Genomic DNA, 20829 nt, shown 5'->3' with positions numbered 1-20829 from the left:
ACTTGTGTCTGCTTCTTCACTATAAAATTCAAGAGTGAAATTCAACGGATCAAGTATATGTGTAGGTCGGACCTAAAATTTCTAAAACCTGGCTTTTAAGCTCATAGATAATAAGTTCAGCCCAGACATTAACACCAGCCCAGAGCCCCCTTCTGTTTTCTTTAGTTGAAGGAGCTTTATAATTCACCAAAACATTCCAGAAAACAGATAAGATTGTCACTTTTCACTTTCAGCTACAGTACTTCCAACGATCATTTATCTTATAACTAATATTTTTTTCTTACTCCTATAATTATTGTCAGAGGAGCTCCAAATTTAGGCATTCACCATCTTTGAAGTATCACTAGAAGTCTGCTAAAGTGTATATATGAACCCCTATCATAGGGTGACTCCTTAGATTGGTACAAGACTCCTTGTACTGGTTTGATTCAGTACAAGGTTGCAGCAGGTTAGGTATTGTGTATTTAAAGAACTAATTAAACTCCACATCAGTTATTGGTTTAAATATATATTTTTATTTCTTGTTTTCTTCCCGCCATTATATTAGACTCCCCCCCCCAAAGGACAGCATTACAGTCTAACAACCAAAACCATGTTACATACACACAGGCACACCACAACACTTTTGAGGCAGTTGTGTCCTTTGCGCTGTCAACACACAGCAAATGTCTAAACAGTGCCATACAAGCAATGGGATTTCTCATTCCATTAGGCATCCGTCTGCCACTTTAGCAGGTAACACACAAGGACAATTATTTTTTTGTTTAAACTATATTTTATGTTTCCATTCTACAGTATAAATGACGTAGAAAAGGTTGCCGGGGGCTGGGTATTTTCCTCTGACCAAAGAACTCTTGTAATAGTTGTCCTATTGTAAGGCATACAATAGATAGAATCTATGCTTTAAACTCACACATACACACACCCCTTCCCTGTTTCGCAGAGCATAGCTGTGAGAGGGCTACTAGGATTCAGTTGGTGTTGGTGGGCTTGAGGCTCCTTTCCAACATGCAGGTTCTTAAACGCAAACATTTTTTGAAAGTGGTTGTGTTGGGGTAGAGGAAGAGGGGGTGCATGTTGCTCAAATAGAAGACAAACACTAAACATCTTAACGGGGGACTTAAGGCAACCCTTTCAAACCCCAAATAGCACTTCTTGTCCAGACTAGCCTTTTCAGAAGTGATGGAGATCCTAATACAGTTTTTGGCAAAATGCTGGTGGTAATCATATCTTAATACTCTCTTCACTAGCACATGGATGGTCAATTAGGGTTGAATCTAAAAAAATTCCTCTATCCTTTCCATATGCCCTGCAGAAATGTCCACAGGTCCACTGGCAAGTAGCCCTGCTGAGGAGACTCAGCATTACCTTTTTTTGCTTAAGTTATTCCCTATACCCAAACCCATAACATCTCACATATCATAAACTCCGGGCTATTCAGTATAGTTTTTGTTGGAATTGTGGCAGACGTCAGTATAACTGGGAGGTGGGCAGCCTTTCACCATCACAGTCCATGTCAGTTGAATAGTTTGTGCAGAAGTAGAAATAGATGTAGCTTGTCATATCACAGTGCTGAAGGGTTTTGAAAGCTGCACCTGTTGAACTTCTCTCCCCTAAACAACTATCCAATGTACAGGAGAACTACTGTTGGGAAGGAGATACTCTAGAGCAGGGGTAGGCAACCTGTGGTCCTCCAGATGTTCATGGACTACAATTCCCAGGAGCCCCTGCCAGTGAACGTGTTGCAGTTTGACTACCCCTGCTCTAGAGTATAAACCTTTCCCGCATTTAAGGTTTTTATCCTGAAAAAACATACAAAGTAGATGCCAGAACAAAAACTGTAATAGATAACACGGCCTTGCTAATATACATATAGCTGTGCCTGGAAAGTAGTTGACAAATCAAGCCCTTGGTGCCTTCCCTGTAAATATTGAAGTCATAGTACAAACATTTGTAGAATTAAATGACCAGTCATCTTTGCATAGTAGGACATTTAACGATGGTTGCCTAGGTCAAATGTCCCTTTTGGCTTTTTTAATAGGTTTTCCCGCTTGATTACCGTATGCCACATCATGCAAAAGGGAGTGAAAGGCACGTACACAAGTCTATATAGCATGAAGACGTATTCAGGACACAATAGGAGTAGGAACAATAGGGCTGGCATATAAAGAAATATAACACTCAATGACTAATTGATGGATAAGATTAGGCTATTATATAAAAAGCTATTATTATTGAGCATGGCGTAGTATAACCTCTTTTTTTCTATCACAGGAAAAATAAAAGGAAATTGCAAGTTTTAAAGGAGGGCATTTCAGTGGGGTTTGGAGCAAGAAAGACAAATTGTAACAGTAAATATCCAAGGGCACCTCTGGGCACTACTCATCGCCTTGCCCCACATCACCCCTTGCCCCTGCCCCTATATTTGCATCCTTGGCCACAGTAACCTGTTGGCAAGGCTATTTCCTCAAAAGTCCAAGGTAATAAAGTGCCATCTGAATTAATTTATGAGGCCTCCAATGTCATTTGCATTGCTGAGTATGAGCAGGGAAGAATGCTTTCTTGCAACTCAGCAGCACACGTGGATCCTCGGTTGTTATTGCAGCTGCCTACAATGGCCTCTGCTTCAGAGCTAAGGTACGAAGCTTGACTGGACTCAAGTCCAGCTTACAGTGAGAACTCTTCAATCATGCAATCATTACTGGCTGGAGGCTCATGTTACAGATCATGGGGATCCTCTTTTACAAAGAGCCACCTTGAAATCAATGGCATCTGTGCATGAGTGGACGTCTTGTTTCATTGAGTTTTTAAGTGGAGAAAGCCCCATTGTACTCTTGTCTCCTGATCCCTTAATGGACTTTGTAGACCAAATAAGGCTTTTGCCTTCATAGGACCGCTCAATATTGTCCACTAGATGTTGTTCTCCATCCAGGTTGTATGTTTCCATCCACAATAAATAACTAGACTCCATTGATTTGATGGGGATGTTGGTCCCCATGCAAGTCTAGTTGTATCATCATGCTTAGTTGCACACTGTTAGGGCTGGACCATGTTGTATTTAACAGCTAGACTGCTCTATCCTAAGACATCTACCAGCAGCAGGTGCTTACACATGGGCATAGCAACATCACAGACACAAGACACAGCATATACTATAATACTGGCACCGCAGGGCCATTCTGTGTTTCTGCTGGGCATGTTAGAAAACTCCCTTGGAAAATTAGTTCCTAGAGCTGCTCACCTAGAAGAAACCCTGTCTATGATTTAGGCCAAGTCTCTTTGTCTTGGCTGGCCTTACAACAGAGACATAACTTGAAAAAACAGTGATGAGAGATGCAAAATTATTAGGGTAGCTAGGCCTTTTTAATAAAGCACGCCATCTGAGGGTAACTGCGGTTTAAAATGCAGGCCTAGATCATGTAAAACCTTTTAAAAACAATGAAAGCCAGCATACCATGCCTGCGTTTAAGGAAGCACGGAATCTAAAAAAATCAACATGAAGTATTCATCCCATCAGCAAAAAGCAGTGGATTATTCCAGCAAATTATTGTTCATGCAGAGTGCTTGCCTGTCTGCTTGACTTCTCTGCCTTATTAGCTTGTGCATTTGTTTCTGTCCAGCCGATGAGCTGAAATGACAAAAACCACAATCCACTTCTGGGCAAGGAAATGAATGGGAATGGGGCTTCAAGTAATCAAAATAATGGTTTCTAGCCACCTGCCCTCGCTTTTGCCTCCTGCGCGGCTGCATTAAAAAGAACCGCAAGCTACTGGTTGCTTGCCAGCAAGGACATTATATTTAAATTTGGGCACAAATTTAGCAACTGCCCCAAAATAAATAAATAAGTGAGGCACTACAGATTATTCCATTCATCATCCAGATGCAATTTACCACAAGTCAAGCTGAAAAGGATAAAACCAATGGTTACATAGTCAAAGCCAGAGTTTATATGACATGGTTGAAGGATGCTTTTCCTAATCTGCTTGGGGATTCTAGAACAAGAATGGCAAGGGAGAAAAGAGACCTTGTCCTTCATTTACAGATTCCCACAAAAGGCTTATTAGATTCATTCTAGAGCAGGGGTAGTCAACCTGTGGTTCTCCAGATGTTTGCTGGCAGGGGCTCATGAGAGTGGTCCTGGAGGACCACAGGTTGACTATCCCTGTTCTAGAGCTCTGTTTTCATGACCAAACAACACACTTCTCTGGTGCTCTGGAGTGAAGTAGGGCCTTGGAATGCACTCAGAATCTGGTGCAACATTCAGGGGCTCCACAGCAGATGGATTATTGTGGGAGGGGGTTTCCTGAGGTATAACATTCGAACTTCATTGCTCTCTATAACCTCTCACCGGCATCAATAGTGAATTTATTTATAATATACAGTTTAATTACCCTGCTTCTGAGACAACTGGCCCATGCTGAAGTTATCATCAATGAAGACTCTCTGCTCCCCTATTAGATGACCAGCTTTCCCAACCAGCTTTTGTTTATAAACATTCATGGATCTTCTTTAAAATGAACCCAGAACAGACACAGCTGAAATACCATATTTCCTCGCTATGGTCTCTACAGCTCTGTCTTACATATGCTTGCTTAGAAATAAGTTTCTTACAGGATTTACTTAAGTGTGTGTGTGTAGGCTTGTACCTTCGGTTTCTCTTTTTATTGCTCTGGCAGGAAGAAGCTTACTGTACACAACTCTGGAGACAAAGAACACAAAAATGACTAAGGAAATAAATACCTCTCTTATAATGTCTCTAACTGCTCCCTCCTCGCTTTTTAAAAAATACAAACGATTAATGAAATGGTTACCAAACTGAATGGATGGATTTCAAAGCACCCTCTTCTATTGCAAGCAGTCTACGATTTTTCCCACCCGGGAGGTTCCGTCTCGTTTCCACTGAAATCAACGGTGGGCACGAAATGGCCACATTGTTTGTGGTCAGCGATAAGACTCCCCTAAGGTTTTCTCTAGAGCACAGGCCTTTGCCTATTTTGCTTCCTCAGCACCCCTCAAAACATTGGGGGTGTATTTTCATGAACATATTGCTTAAATATATTTATATAGATCTATATACAGGCTTGTTTGCTATCGATATTTACAAAAGAACAGACCTAAAGGAGAAAGTGAGCTACACTTTGCCATTCACACTTTTCCAACTTATTATCCACAAAGGCGGCATGGGTGTGCCACAGTATGGATCTGCCGCTACAGAAAGTGGCCTTATTTCACAGACTAGTTTAAATGCTGTTGCACAGCCAAGCCAGTGAAAATCAAGTCTTTTACCCTTGACTGAAAGGCAGTAGCTAGTCAAAGAGGATTGTTAAGTTACTTTTAAAAAATTTAAAAAAACAGCAGTTCTACCAAGTTCATAAACCTCTTTAGGACATGCAGATTAGTATCAACATACTCATACACACACACAAAAACCCCACATCCAAATCAAACATTGCTGAAACAGGTACCTTTAAGGTAGCCACATACTTTGTTTTGTCCCTGAGTCCGTGCTGCAAGTTTTCCATATACAAATTTTAAAGACTTCAATTTCAGCCTATCCTTTTAAGGTTGTAATTTCAACACTCTCCCAACCATTCATTCAGAACATTGCACAGCAAACCACAATTTACAATTGCTGCATTTAAAAAAAAAGTTTACATCTTCTCTGTGTTGTGACATATATACAGATGTGCGCGTGCACACACACATATATGCAGAGAAAAATATTATTTTTAAGCACCAACTTAACATAGGAGGCTCCTGTATTGGTGCTTTTGAACACCATTAGTTCAGACTGAACATCAAAAAGAATTACTTGGATGGGAACATGTGATGGCTTTCCTGTATTAGTAGCAAGAGCAAAGGACAGAGGCATTTAACAATTCATGCTTGAAATTTACAAAGATGACGGGGTGTTTACCAAAGATTGATAATACTTTGTCACTGGATGTTTGGAATTTGTTTTGTGTTTACCTTAGAGGGAAATCCTGTGGTCCTTCCATTCTTAGCACATGACTATAAGGGAAAAGAAGGATTTTATCCTGAATGACAACATGGAAACTGAGACACAAGGCCATAGGAGAATCACACAGCTTGATCCTCACTTTCCCAAGAGCTCAAGAATCCAGTTTCATTTTTTTGCACTATTGATATTCCCCCCCAAAAAAAAAATTTAACTGGTGTTGGATTAAGCCGTAGGTAAGAGAGAATAAGAAAAGGAAAAGCACCAGAAAGGTGGGAGTTGGGAGAAGGATGCACTTTGTAGCATCCTCATTTCCTTTTTCTGTAGCTTCAACTATACATAACTCTTTCAAGTGCTGCTATATTGTTATTTAATTTTTCAAATTTGCCTTAATAAAATTTTCTCTTCAGTGCTTTTTTTTTTGAGACAAAATGTCAGAAGAGACAGGAATTTGTAAAGAAGTGATCTCATCCAGTCAGCTCCTTTGGAAATGTGGAATGCATTCTGCAGAACATGGCTTGGGGAGGAGGAAGATCAGTCAACTGGCTGCAACCCATCGTCAAACTTGGTTGCCAGAAGATACTCATTCCCATACAGATGTTCAGGTTCACCTCCCTTTTCTTCCTCACAAAGTTCATTTACAAGGCAAGATTCGCTAACAATAATAGAGAGCTGAAACATCACACTTAATTTGTAAATTGAAATGAGAATCAGGGTGTGTATATTTTAAAAGGTTTGCTCTCCCTTGAACAGCGTTGTGATGCATCTTCCCCCAAAATCCCAGTGTTACAGTGACAGGAGACTGCAATTTCTATAGGTGTGAGGGACAAAACTCTATCATGACAAGAAATTGCTTTCCTGCAGTATCTAACAAATTACATCAGAAATCACTAATATCTTTCCATTCATGAATTTTCTGGGATTCAAAACCAACGAAATGAGATTCACAAATGGTCAAAGTCAAAAAGCAAGACTTCTTCGTCAGACTTTGACTACTAGAACATTTACAGGCTGATCAAAAGATGAAATTTATCACATCCAAAATTCAATTTCTGATATTTTTGAATGGCCAGATTGTCACACAAAATATAAAAATTTGAATCAGCTTTCCCCTTTAATTTGCTTTAGCTCTTCAAATATTGCTTTCACAAGCTGTTCTAGTGAAACCAAAGAGGCAAAAGGATATTTTTAAAAACTTCAAAGAGAAAGGTTAATCTCTTGTCTTAATCCAATGCAAATAAAGCCAGTGCATTCTATGAACACTGACACGCTTGCACGGATTCAAATTAATTCCTGCCATCTGTACTGCTTTTCCCGGTAAGCCACAGAAGAAGTAAAAGATGCAATCAGTAAATGCAATCGTGCCAGCCACAGTTTGAGGTCAAGTTGCCCTCGAACCAAAATTAAATCAATTGCATTTGTCAATCACATCTTCTGAATCTCATGTGTCAGCATGCAGCTTGCTAGGAAAGCGGCTGGGTCAAAACATATTTGAGTACTAGTCTGGTATTATCTCTAAGAAACATAGAACCAAGATTCTGCCGTGCCTTTCTCGGCTGCAGCTCCTGGCGGTAACATGGAACTGGTACCCAGGTTGAGAGACGGGACCCAACAACTAAGGTCCTATCCCATGCTGCAAATGCCTTTCTACAGGTTCTAACAGTGACTGTGTACCAGTGGTGCCTTTCTGACAGCTGTTACAGGGACAAAGACAAGTAAATTGATCCCATCTGCACAGAGGCTTTTTCGCCCCTATCCATTTCATTAGAATAAGGAGGCAATCAACATCAGCTACTGTCCCCATAAGTAGAAGACTCAAGCCTGGGATTGGAAATGTTTTTACAGAGAGGGATGGAGGGAATAAATAGACATGTGTACAGGAACAGTGAGAGAAGGGAAGACAATGAAACTTCAGAATGAGGGCAGATCTCTGTTGTCAACCTGCACGTGGGTCTTTTGAACAAGCAGTTTGAGGCGTCCTGATTTAACTTTGGATAGGCTGTTGGGGAGATGTCTTGAGAACTGCTACCTTTCCCCCCTTTAATGGCAGCATGATAGGCAGCTGTTCCATCAGTGCAGCTTTAGCAGCAGGGTATCTCCATGGCCTGCAAAGCAGTCACTTTTGGCTTCCTGCTTGCCACAGAGATGTGAAAGGCACAGAACCCAACATGCATTGTGTATAGGTCCTAAGACCATTGAGTCTTGTCACTTTCTCTGGTGAGGATACCCTGTTCATTGTCACCTGGGAGGATGCACCTCTGGTCCAAAGAACCATAAAGAGGTACCTCAAGCTTGTGAATTGTAACCAACCAGCTTTGCCACTGATGAAACAGGGAAGAGAAGGTCCCCACTGACTACCAAAAATGCTATACTGGGTATCAAGGGCTTTGCATGGATTAAAAAAAACATATGAGATGGGAACTCTAACAAGGAACGGGATTAGATGAGACTGGATGAAAAAGGTGGCTGGATCCAGCCTTGTGTGCTAACAGCAGTCCTCTCATCCATGCCACCAAGATCTACCACTCAAAATCACAATCCCATTCACAATTTCCAAGCCTTCGAGTGTACCTAAGGTAGGTAGCTCTTTGGATCCAGCCATTAGTGGGGAAACAATGATTCCAATAACTATTTTAGAAAACCAAGTAGGAAGTTAAATACAGAAGATCAAAACAGACAATTAATTAGAGCAGAGACATTTATCCCAATCCTATCTACTCCTATAATTTGGAGAGCCACTACACCACCTGTATGGGAGCAGTCTTTTTTTTAAAAACATGCCGACTTGCTTTTTCAGACTTCATAAATATGGTCAAACCAAGGATATTTCCTTCACTTTTTTCCAAAGCTTCTCCTTTCTCTCGTGAACTGAGCTTCAAGAAGGAATTTACAGAGTCCGAAAATAAATGTAGTTTAGCATCAATTTACAAAAATTACAATCCGCAGTATAAGTCAAATCATTATGAGCTTTGCTAGCAAAGGTCAGAATGAGGGGAATTAAGTACTACAGAAAATAGTGGAAACTCTTATCTCATCCGACTGCTCAAGAATCAAGTTGTGAACATTCTGGTTACCTTGGCTGGACAAGGTAAGCACAATGAATCATTATAGGAGAAAAACAGTTTGCTCTACCCTTCTAATTTCCCTAACAGGCGTTCTCCAAGGCAAGGGTAGTCAACCTGTGGTCCTCCAGATGTCCATGGACTACAATTCCCATGAGCCCCTGCCAGCATTCGCTGGCAGGGCCTCATGGGATTTGTAGTCAATGGACATCTGGAGGGCCACAGGTTGACTACCCCTGCTCCAAGGGATTGTTTTTTATTGGGGCAATAACTTTGCCCAGCAGAATTGCTCCAAAACCAGGTGACACCAGAAATGATCTTACCTCGGTATGCATCTTCTAGATCAAAAAGTGAAAGTTCTCTGCCTTAAAGGTTTTTCCCCCAAAAGGACCTATAGCTTTAAAGATTCTTTTCAAAATGCAGGCATACGTTCTGCGCCCACCATCCCCTAACATCTAGACCTCCACATCACTGGCTTGCACCTTTGCAATGGCTTCTGTCCTGCCACCTGCCGCCTTCCCTTTTCTTCCTTCAGTTCTACTACCTGCCCTCTACTCTTTTCGTAAGCACTCCAGCCTCCCTCACTGTCTTCCAGCTTCACATCCACCACTACTATCCCTGACATACTTTATCATCTTCCTAAATACATGTAAGCCTTTTCTCTGCTGAGGTTTGACATTAGCACAAGTGCCAAGATGAAGCATTCCACTGATGGTTGGATATCCTGAGCCCTTTTGGGGAACGGCAGAGCAAGAAAATCAAATAATAAATAAATAAATAATAAAGAGCTATATGTTATGTTTTCCTGCCAAATGTAATGTTAGGGCACGAATCAGCCAAAATTAAAATCCCACGGAAACCAATGGGAGAAACTCACTCATGTTTGTAATAGTTTCCTATTGAAAGCTCCTGCAGCTGGCTTGGCAAGACAATATCTTTAGTGATCTGAGATGATCTGCCCCAGGGAACACCCTCGGCCTTCAAAACAAGGGATGGTGTTGTTTTAAACTTCTATTGTGAAACCTCTTTTCGCTTTACTTATAGCCTGTTCCCTCTTTCAGAGTGAGAAACCCTTTTCATGAAAATGAATTTCCCTAACAACCTAATGGCAACCACATGAAAAAATGAAAATGTCGGGTTTTAATATGCTTTGTTTCTTCTTTGCTTGTTTGTTCTTTGCTTGTTTTGCTTTTCAGTCTACGAATGTCTGTGATAATTTCACTAGGATTTCCCCCCCATTCTTTTAAAAGGTATCCAATATTCCAGTTGTGTTGGTGCTGTCAACGTGAGGTCAGACACTTGACTGTTATGGTTTCAGCAGGAGGGTGGTTCCAATGAATGAGATGGCAAGGAAATTTCTTGTGACTCTGCAGTTAATCAGACTGAAGAGCCCATTGCATGCATTTTGGAAAGGTCAGGTGTGATTAAGGGCTGCTCCAAGTATACCCTTCCCATAACTGTGAATCCCCAAGGAGCCCATTAAACTACTGCTGATAATTGCAGCTAGTCAAAATGGAGCTTCAAAGGTTCTCTTGTACATCACGAGACACTTTGGAACAGAAAACTCAGGTATGATCCCCCTTCCATTGGGCAAAACTCCCATGGTTTCCCATGGAGCTGTCTTGCACCCCTGTAAAATTAAAAAGACTCATGCCTAGCAACCGCACCAACTTAGTGAAAGGGACAAATTCACCATTCATACCATTCAATTCATATTTTAAGGAGTGAAAGTCAGTCACAAGATACACTTTTGCTGCTTATTCAATTAGGACCTCTTGGTCTATGTTATAGTTTTGTGTTCCAGTTTGCACAAGAACCTGGTATCTCCGTTTGTGACATCACAGCCTTGTTTCACTGTGGAGAATGTGATGTCATAAAGAAAGGCACTGATGTCACAGGCTCCCTGGTGCAACAACAAGGGACAAAAGGAAATGACAGGGCACACTGGCCCTCCTGTAAATCATTGTTCCTTGGTTTAGTTAAAAAATGAAACGTGATATATTCACTGGAAGCACCAAATTAGTCTAACACTGGTAACCACTATAAGAGCCAGGGTACAAATTCATGCTACCAAGAAACCATGGGAAATACCCACCCAAAGAGCATTTTTTCCCTTTTGGAAATCAACATACGCATACATTTCTTCAATGCTTAGAAAAACCCCAAAACCATAGCTTGCGGTTTCAAAATAGAACTGTAGCCTTGTTACTTAGTGGGCCACACTGGACTTCTTGCACTTTCAGATCCAGATCCAAATCCGCTTTCATGGAAGGATGGAGGAGAATGAGGGAGAATAAAACTGCCAAAGGGAAGGAAATCATAGATCAGAAAATGTATTTTTGTTGAAAATGGGGATAAAGCCCAAGAAAAGCCCAGAAAAGAACGATCATTGTATGGTGCTGGTTCAGGAGAATGTAGGAGGTTCTTTCGCAGGGGGGGAGGGGGGGTTTATTTCAGAAAATGGACGAAGACAACCCTCTTGGCTGAAGAAAGCATTGTGGAAAAAAGTGGCAAAGCTGAGAGTTAAAAGGATAATGCCCCATGGTGTAGACTTCCTGAAGTAGCTTAGTAGTTGTACTGGCGCTGGCATGGTTGGTAGACAAAGCTGCCTTGGTGTTTGGCCCGGCGTGGGCGGCACTCTCTGGTGCGGTTCTGCCGCTGCATGACTTTCTTACTGAGCTTGTGCTTCTCCACCAGCTGCTTTGCCCGCTGAATCCGACGCACTTGGTTGACTTTCTCCAAGATGGCAGCCTTGGTGGCAAGAGAGTTGGAGTGGTGGGGAGCATGGCGCTGCAAATGGCGTTCACGTACCTCGCTGTGCAAAGAGACACACATGTGATATTCAGGGTCAGTGAAGGAAAAGACACAAGGGAAGCACAAGCAATTTGCTTGTGTTCTCCGAATAACAAAGGCTTAGAATCATAGAATCAGAGAGTTGGAAGGGACCTCCAGGGTCATCTAGTCCAACCCCCTGCACAATGCAGGACACTCACAACTACCTGCCCACCCACAGTGATCCCTATTTCATGCCCAAATGATCCCCCCCCCCACCAAACATCTCCAGATCTATCCTGTCCTGGAGGACATTCACCTACCATCCCACATTGGCAATCAGGAATTCCCTGGGTATGGCAGAAAGGGCCACAAGAGATAAACACTGACACATCCCTTCCTGCTCACCCACTCACAATCTGCCTAAGTTCATAAAATCAGCATTTCTTACATCACTGAAGGACATAACCAAGTTGATGCAACAGGTAAATGCTAATATCTAAATTTTCAATCCACTCAATCGCAGCTGGAGAGAGTTCAAGGAGCTCAGTCACATCACACCATGGAAAGCATGATGCTCACATATTCCTGTAAGACAGGGGTACCGGGCCACAAAGGCCATCATACTGGGCCGCCAGCGGCCGCGCCTGCCTCCCCCCCTGTAGCGAGAGGGGGGAAAAGAGGCCGGCACAGCAGCCGGCGCTCCAGCGACGCTAACGTGCACGCACGGAACTGCCGCGCATGCGCGTTTGCGCTCCCTGGTGGCCAAAACGCTCATGCGCAGCAATTGGGCATGCACGTTTATGAGCAACTGCGGCAGCCGGGCTGCTGGCTCTCCCCCACCCCCGGAGGTGGTCCCCGACCAGATGAAGGTTGGGGACCGCTGCTGTAAGAGATGGAAAATACTTCGGCAGGCTGCAACCTATCTATCAATGCAGTGGGGAAGCATGCATTACTCTCCACTCCAACACACGATGAATGATATGGCTGCAGGCACAGACAATTCCTGTAATTTCTTCCCTTTCTTGAGGAGAAAGGCACAAATCGCCCACATGTATTTCTTTAATTCATTTACAACATTCATAGCCTGCATATCTCCCATAACAAACACATCACAATTACAGCAATAGAAGTTAAACTACACCACCCACCGTTGCTTCCACCGAGTTTCAAACTTACCCTTCATGGACGGGCTCCTCAGGACTCTCACTCTCTACGATGATGCTGCTGCTGGTGACGTACACGGACATACTGGGATGTTCGATCAGGAGGTCCTCCATCGGGTTGCTCTCCACGTTGGCAGGATCAGGACCTTCTGCAGTAAAACAGGGGGGAGGGGTAACAAACCAACTCTCGTCCATCAAGCAGGGGTCAGGCTGAGAGGGCATGGACCTGCTGACACAGTCACTGAGAGAGCGGGGCAAAGACGTGGCAGGGGGAGGGGACCCGTGGCGGCCATGAGAAGTGCAAACCGAGTCCTTCTCACCGACCCACCGCCCTTTGCTAGAGGCTGAAGCATAACTATCTAATGAGAGGCGACAAGAGTCCCCGCCCACCACGGAATGGGAGCAGCCAGAACAAAACCAAAACCAAAAATTAAAACGAAACGCCACAGTTCAGAGCCATGCAGAGGGTGTGCAAGGCAATGCAGGGTGCAGGAAAGATTAAAGGAAAGTGGCACACACATTCAGTATACGAGGGTTGGGGGGGAAGGGGTGAGGGAGGGAGAAGAGAAAGGGCCATTATTAGTATAAACGACACCCCAAAAGGCATTATTATACCTCATCCCAAAACCTTCCCTGAAGAGGCAGGGATGGCCGAAGATGGTTTGCCACCCAAAGCAGCCACATCTCACAATAGCCACGGGGGTGAGCCTCAGGATCGTGTGCAAGCGCCGTCATTCACAACGTGAGCTTTGCTCCCCAGTGACCATTGCAACCCCACCAGGCTCCCTGGGCTGCCCCTCGAAGACTGCATGCTGCTTCACTGGCGCTCCTAAAAAGTCACTGCTCTAAGTGACCGCTCAGGTTGCTTGCACACATAGCCCGGCCGTGAGAAGTGCGAACCACCATGCCAGAAAGGGGGGAACCCAACCCAGATGCAAAGCAAGGTAGCTCTCCCGAGTGGGTCATCCAAGCACGGAAGGCCCATGGAGTCACAAGAACATCGGTCGGTCACTGCAAGGCTGACTCTCCCAGAAGCTGGAAGCAAGGAGTTACCAACCATTTCACACAGGCATGTGCTAAATGATTTGAATGTAGGCACATCTAACATAGCACGGACTAAAACTGTGCTTCCAAGCCAAGGAGAACGAAAACTAGCAGAAGAAAATGGAAATGAGCAAAATGCCCAGGCTGCTTGGTTCCGAAAGCTCAGGTGGTACCAAAGGGAACTGTCACCAGTGGGACACTCTCTTGACCCCATCCAAACTGCCCATAGGAGAATTAGACATGTCAGGCTGCAAGCCTACATGCCCCCCGCTCTCTCTGAAATGAATGCCGGGCAGCTGAGGCTGAGGCTGGCACCATGGGTCACAGCCAGCTGCCTCTCCCTCTGCTCACCTGGTGGGTGGGAGGGCTGGAGTGGAGTATGGCAGCCCAGCCACAGGGACTGAGCCACGAGAGTGGCTGCTGCACCTGTGGTGTTGCCGTGCATGGCTGCATTTCCGGTCAAAACAATCAGGTGATGGACAGTCTTCTTCCTGAGACCTTGGAGAGTTCCTACCAGTCTGAACAATAATACTGCCTGTGTTGGACCAAGGCTCTAATTTAATATCAGGCAACTTCATGGATTCATGTCAGAAGAAGTTGGGCATATTAAAAAAAAACTTGGTAGTTGCTGTTTTTGCGGCTACTGTCCAGGGGCAGTGCTGTCACACAGCAGCTAGGCAATGAGAAATGACTAGAGACTGTAAATAGGAATTTGTCCCAACTGGCTTTGAAACTAAGCTACAGGTATGAAGAATATGCTCTGAGCTTCACATTATTTTACGGTAGTTTAGAAGAACAAATCTGGCATTGAGCAATCACATGTCATGAAGGCGCGCAAAGTCCCTGGGCGCCACTTTATGTTCTTGGGCATGCATGCAGCATGTAAGGTAGTTAAGCTCCTGTCTGGGGCATGGAGTTGTGGAGAAGCTCCGTAACACAGCATTTGCCTAATGCAGGGATTACCTGAGGGCTTTCATGGGTTCTGGGTTTTCTGTCCACAGACTATAATTCCCCCACCTTCCCTTTCGTGTGACAGTCTGAAATAGCCCGATGAAACCCTGTTCCTAGGTGATTGTAGCATTGCCTAATATGCCCACAAACTTGCATTTATTTTAAATTTATTATTGCTTTAATATATCACCACCTCCCTGCAGAGCAGGCTCAGGGCTGCTGCCAATCAAAGTACCCTAAGCTAGAAGGATCAACAACTGGACTTGGAGTAAGGTGGTTTCATATGTCTGTCTTCTCCGGTAGTTACCACCTTCCTTTCTCATATGCCTGTAACTGTTTCTGGAGTGTGTCATCTAAATATATCTCTTAGGCCATGTATGTCCTCGTAGTGTTATCGCAGGAGTGACAGAACATAATGTTCTAGTTCAAGCGGGAACAGTGGATGATTTCACATGAACACTGATCCCAAATATTCCCAGTGTACTGACTCTATACTCAGTCTGGCTTAAAATGCAGAGAGGTGGACCAAGCATGGCACACACAAGAGGCATTACTCATTAAATGATGTGCATCAAATGTTCACAAGACCTTTAAAATAAGGGCTTCCCAAGTGATTGGTACACCCCCCTGGGTTTGGTGGAAGGATCCAGGGGAGCAGTGCAGAATTTTGGGGCAGCAGAGAAGCAGCAATCTCACTCTTCCTACTGCAGATGCATTTTCCTAGGAAGGTGGCTTGCCATTACCTACTACTGGGTAGTAGAGACCCTGGACTTCCTTGGTGGTCTCTCACTCCAGTGCTGACCTGGGCCAACCCTGCTTAGCTTCCTGAAGGAAACGGCAGCTTCAGAAGGTGGCCTGGGTGGGATAATATTCCTGTTGAGTTCCTTCCCCTCCTCAGATTCTGTCCTTCCCAGGCTGCACCCTGGGATTTCTTAACCCAGGGTTGGCAACCCTTCCCCCAGTGTCTCCATCTTTGGGAGGCTGGAAAAGCCTTCTCCTGCTTGCTCCTGGACACTGGATTTTCTATTGCTTGCCCCCCCCTCTCCATCTGTCTTTCTCCCCAATGAGAACTCAAAGTGGCTTTTATAAATGACTTTCACAGATATATGTTTTCCTGATCTTGACAGATCAGCTGCTTGCCACTCTCTCCCACCCCCCATGTCCCTGCATTTCCAGGCAGAACCTAAGTAAGTGGGGAGCAGGAAGCATTTAAAAGGAGCATCAAGCAGTCTCCACTGCCTGGGAAGGCGGGAGGGGAGGATTCAGACCATTTTGGATCCAGCCAAATCCATATCAGTGAAGGCGATTCAGGTGATTCAAATTTGGCTGAATCAATTCCAGCTGAATCTGAAATGTTTTGATTTTTTTCCCCATGCGCATGCCTATCTGAACTTGAGCCAAAGGACATTTCAGCAGCAGAAGACGCATACTCCAAGCCATAGCCCATATCCAAGAGTAAAACACCAAAATAAGAATTATTTTGGCGGTAAGACTATGATGCTTTTTATTGGGGGTGGTTGAAGATTCTATAATAATAAAATGCATCATAAACAGCATTTCCTGAACTGGCAGCACTGGACATTTTCCTTAGGATAGCCTTAGCCTCCCATTTCCAGCAGGGTTCCCCCTAAACTGCGCATGTGAGGGGCTGCCAATCAACAGCAGCAGCCTGGGACTATGCAGGATCTTGCACTGTCCATCGCCAATTCAAGGTCTATTCTGCTCAGGATATGAACTGGGGGAAATCCAAGGGAACATTGATTATCAGAAGACAGCTCTCATCAAAATCTAAATTTTAAATTCATCACTCAATGATTGATTAAATCACTTAATGAATGCTTAGAGCCTTAATGATGCATGAAAGAAGACGAATTAAACAGGGCCTACAGGAACATTGTTAAAATAAATGGGAGAAATGTAAGAGCTTATATGTTCCTAATCATATTTGCACCTGTTCATCGTGCTGTCCCTGCCTCTTCCTTTTCTCTCCTCTTTGTTGGTTGTTTTCTCTGACCAAAACTTTGATCGTATGTTCCTCAGATCAGAGAACTGTCCTTTAAAAACTTATTCTTTAAAGGATGCTAAAGTGTATGTCAGTGCTGCTAAATCAATCAAGAAATCTGCTAGGGTGCAAATAGGGTTAATCATAGTGGAGATTAGACAAGAAAGTTCTTGAGTGCAGTGCACCACCTCCACTCACAAACTTAACACGCTATTTTGATTTGTTGGTTTGAAAGTCCATAAGAGGGGGTTAAAGGGTCATGCTGACTGGCCTGGCCCATCTTTAAAAACATGAGACAACATTTCAAACAGCCTATTTACAAAGATCTATGTCAGACCCAAATTAGACCCTCCGCAGCAGGTATCACTCTCCTAGTCACTAGATATAGTGCTATTAATAGCTATGTAGAAGTGCTGTCCAAGTTAGTGCTACACTGAATAACACTGAATTCTCATACGCTTGCACAGAGAAGTGAACAGAGCCTTATTCGCTATACATAGTTCTCACTAGGGATGCCATCCTCCGGGTGGAGAAAATGAAGAACAGAACCAACTTGGCTGCATGATAAAAGTCAATTTCTTGAAACATTTCCTTCTCATTATTATTTGTTTGTTAGATTTATCCCCCACTGCTCTCGACAAGCCGGCTTGCAGTGGGTTACATTAAAAAAAACAAAATCCCATATTGAAAGTTAAAACTGCCCATGCTCCCCATTAAAAAATTAAAATACAGTGGTGAAAAAGTGAGCCCTGACCTCTTCACCCTATTTCAGGGGTAGTCAAACTGCGGCCCTCCAGATGTCCATGGACTACAATTCCCAGGAGCCCCTGCCAGCATTCACTGGCAGGGGCTCCTGGGAATTGTAGTCCATGGACATCTGGAGGGCTGCAGTTTGACTACCCCTGCCCTATTATGTCGTTTTATTGTACAAACAAACTTTATATTCCAAATGCCAAAACGAGGTTTCAGACAAAGTCAACTTGTTTTCAGTTGTCTTCCTCAGTGGCGTATCTCCATATAGATATTTCACTACGAGAAACTTGTCAAATTCCTCTCTGTCAGAACTTTGAGTATCCCCCATTGGCAAACAGTTCATCACAGTAGTGGAGATCCAAATGGCAGTGTGTGCCCAAAAGGACCACCAAAATTTGGGCACACTGACATTTTGCCACCTTCGCCAAGCCAAACTACTAGCTCCTGACTTGGCCCCAAAACACCTAGCCACAGTGGTTCACACGACGGTCACCTCTAGGCTAGACTTCTGCAACTCACTCTACACAGGCCTATTTAAATCTGATCTGGAAACTACAGCTGGTCCAGAATGCAGCAGCCAGGATCCTCACAGCAACACCATGGAAGTCCCACATCCGGCCTGTTCTACAACAATTGCACCGGTTACCAGTTGAATTCCGGATCAGGCTTAAGGTTTTGATAATTACCTTCAAGGCCATATGCAGTTTGGGTTCAGTGTACCTCTCTGCCTATGCCCCTCAAACAGCTCTACGCTCTGCCACCTCCAACCAGTTAGTGATCCCTTGCCCCAAGGAAGTCTGCTTGACCTCAACCAGGGCTAGAGCCTTTTCTGTCCTGGCCCCCACTTGGTGGAAAGAGCTCCCAGAGGAGATCAGGGCCCTAGTAGTACTCAAACAGTTCTCTAGGGCCTGCAAAAGGGAGCTCCTCTGCTAGGCATTTGGTTGAGGTCAACCAAGACCAAACAGTATCGACTAGGCCCCCGAACCTCCCTCCCTTGAACTCATATGCTGATTGACCATGGGTGTGTTAGATTGTTTACTGTTTATTGTTAAAATGTTATTTTCTCTCTTTACTGCTATTACTATTACTGTTACCTTTATTTGATATAGTCACAGAGTTCTATGTACTGTTCTGTGGACTGCCCTGAGCCTTAGGGGAGGGCAGTATATAAATAAAATAAAATAAAATAAAATAAAATAAAATAAAATAAAATAAAATAAAATAAAATAAAATAAAATAAAATAAAATAAAATAAAATAAAATAAAATAAAATAAAATAAAATAAAAATACTGCTATTTCATTGGTTCAGCAGCCCACTCTTTCCCATCATTCAGAAACCAGGATACACCACAGTTCATAAACTGTGGCTTGAACAAATACAAGTAGGTTGTGACATTTGAACATATAATTCAAACCAACCAGGATTTCAAAGTAGATTTTGTAGTCAGTTTATTCACCACAATTAGTACTAATTGTGATTTAATTGTGATTTACTGAATTCACAAACCACGGTTTGTTGAGTAATACCTCTCTTTGCAGCCACTTGGCCACAAAAGATGGCCACACAGGGAAGACATCCTTCCTACTAGAAGGTGGGAGAAAAGGTAAGAGACAGGCTCAAGGATTTACACACAAAGCAGCATTTCTCAAGGATTTGCAGATTACAAAATCCTTGAGCCTGCCATAAGGACTTTCAATCAGATGTGTGTTGTGAATTTCTGGTCGGAATTTAATGCCAGGTACACATGACCCCAGCCTCTTGTGGCGCAGAGTGGTAAGGCAGCTGTCTGAAAGCTTTGCCCATAAGGCTGGGAGTTCAATCCCAGCAGCCGGCTCAAGGTTGACTCAGCCTTCCATCCTTCCGAGGTCGGTAAAATGAGTACCCAGCTTGCTCTTGCTGGGGGGTAAACGGTAATGACTGGGGAAGGCACTGGCAAACCACCCCGTATTGAGTCTGCCATGAAAACGCTAGAGGGCGTCACCCCAAGGGTCAGACATGACTCGGTGCTTGCACAGGGGATACCTTTACCTTTACCTTTACACATGACCCCATTTGGATCAGGACACGAAGGTACTTATGTCTTCTTCATATGCCATTTCCCTGAAAAAAGCCCCATGGTATCCTATTTGCCCCACTGGAGACTTCACATGTCTTAGTAGGGTTCACATACACTTCCCCAATGGCATGAGGGCATGAAATACTCGAGTTCAGGAAATGAACATAGGTTGAAAAAATTAAAAGCCCCCCCCCCCATATGCTGTGGACCCCAACCCAAATGAGTCTTTCTAGCTGCTGTTTAGCAATTAAAACATGTTTGAAGTCCAGGTATTAATCTTCCATTACCTCCTCTCAGATCAAGCCCTACTTTCAATTAATCCTTGCCTATTTGTACCATTAGACAAATGGAGTGAGAACCTTCCCCCAAATCTCATGGACGCTATCTCAGTTTTCTGGCTAAAGCTTCCCTTCCTGTAGTGGCCAATCCTGGGCTTTGTATCACACAAGCAGCAGAGAGATTTCTAGCCAGACTACTGCTTCTTCTGTGCAACAAGGTTCACGGCTCAGTTAAAGTGGGGACTGGGAGCCAGGCAGAACTTAATGCTGTGGCATTTGTCACCAAGCAACCTTCCTACCTGAGGTTTCCAAGTTATTATTTTTTGTTTGTTTCCTTGATGTTCAAGCAAATGTCTCGGGACAGCCTTGTTTTGATATTGGTTTGGGTTATGTAAGTCGAGCAGGTCTGCACTAGGGCTTTGCCAGGGTTTCTGATCACAGCAAAATTCTGAGGAAGAACTGGACACTAGCCATGCCCCCACATTATCTGGGGGAGGAAGCAAGATTGGCTAGATATCCACATATCCTCTCAGCTGTTGACACCAAATGGGCCCACACATGACTATCTTTCTCTGTGAATCTCTGCTTTCAAAATGCAGTGGCATGAATCCTGGCAGGGACTCAATGGAGAGCACATATAACACCAGTGCTCACCCAACTGCATTGGCTTCAGATTGCAGACTGAGTCAGGCTAAAGGTGCTGGTGCTGACCTTTAAAGCCCTAAATGGTCTGGGGGATTGTGTCTTCCCTTATAATCCCCCAACAGCACTAAGATCTTTGGAT

General features: G+C 43.8%; 1 protein-coding gene across 12 annotated transcripts in view; it reads right to left on the bottom strand.

The window, feature by feature from the left end:
- Window positions 1-492: 492 nt before the first annotated feature.
- Window positions 493-20829, bottom strand: part of TP53INP2 (tumor protein p53 inducible nuclear protein 2) — a 51675-nt gene continuing 31338 nt past the window's right edge. For 11 of the 12 annotated variants that reach the window (XM_077335317.1, XM_077335323.1, XM_077335325.1 and 8 more), the window contains 2 exons: window positions 12973-13318; window positions 493-11836 (listed from right to left, as the gene is read on the bottom strand). In XM_077335317.1, coding sequence (XP_077191432.1) covers window positions 11587-11836; window positions 12973-13318 — 596 coding nt within the window. In that variant the 3' untranslated portion in view covers window positions 493-11586. The remainder of the gene's footprint in view (window positions 11837-12972; window positions 13319-20829) is intronic. The other variant, XM_077335328.1, reaches the window with a different exon arrangement.

Source organism: Paroedura picta, chromosome 4 (genome assembly GCF_049243985.1).
Source record: "Paroedura picta isolate Pp20150507F chromosome 4, Ppicta_v3.0, whole genome shotgun sequence".
NCBI classification, from domain to species: Eukaryota; Metazoa; Chordata; class Lepidosauria; order Squamata; family Gekkonidae; genus Paroedura; species Paroedura picta.
Note: the sequence above shows the minus strand (reverse complement) of the source record. Positions and strands in the feature narration are given on the sequence as shown.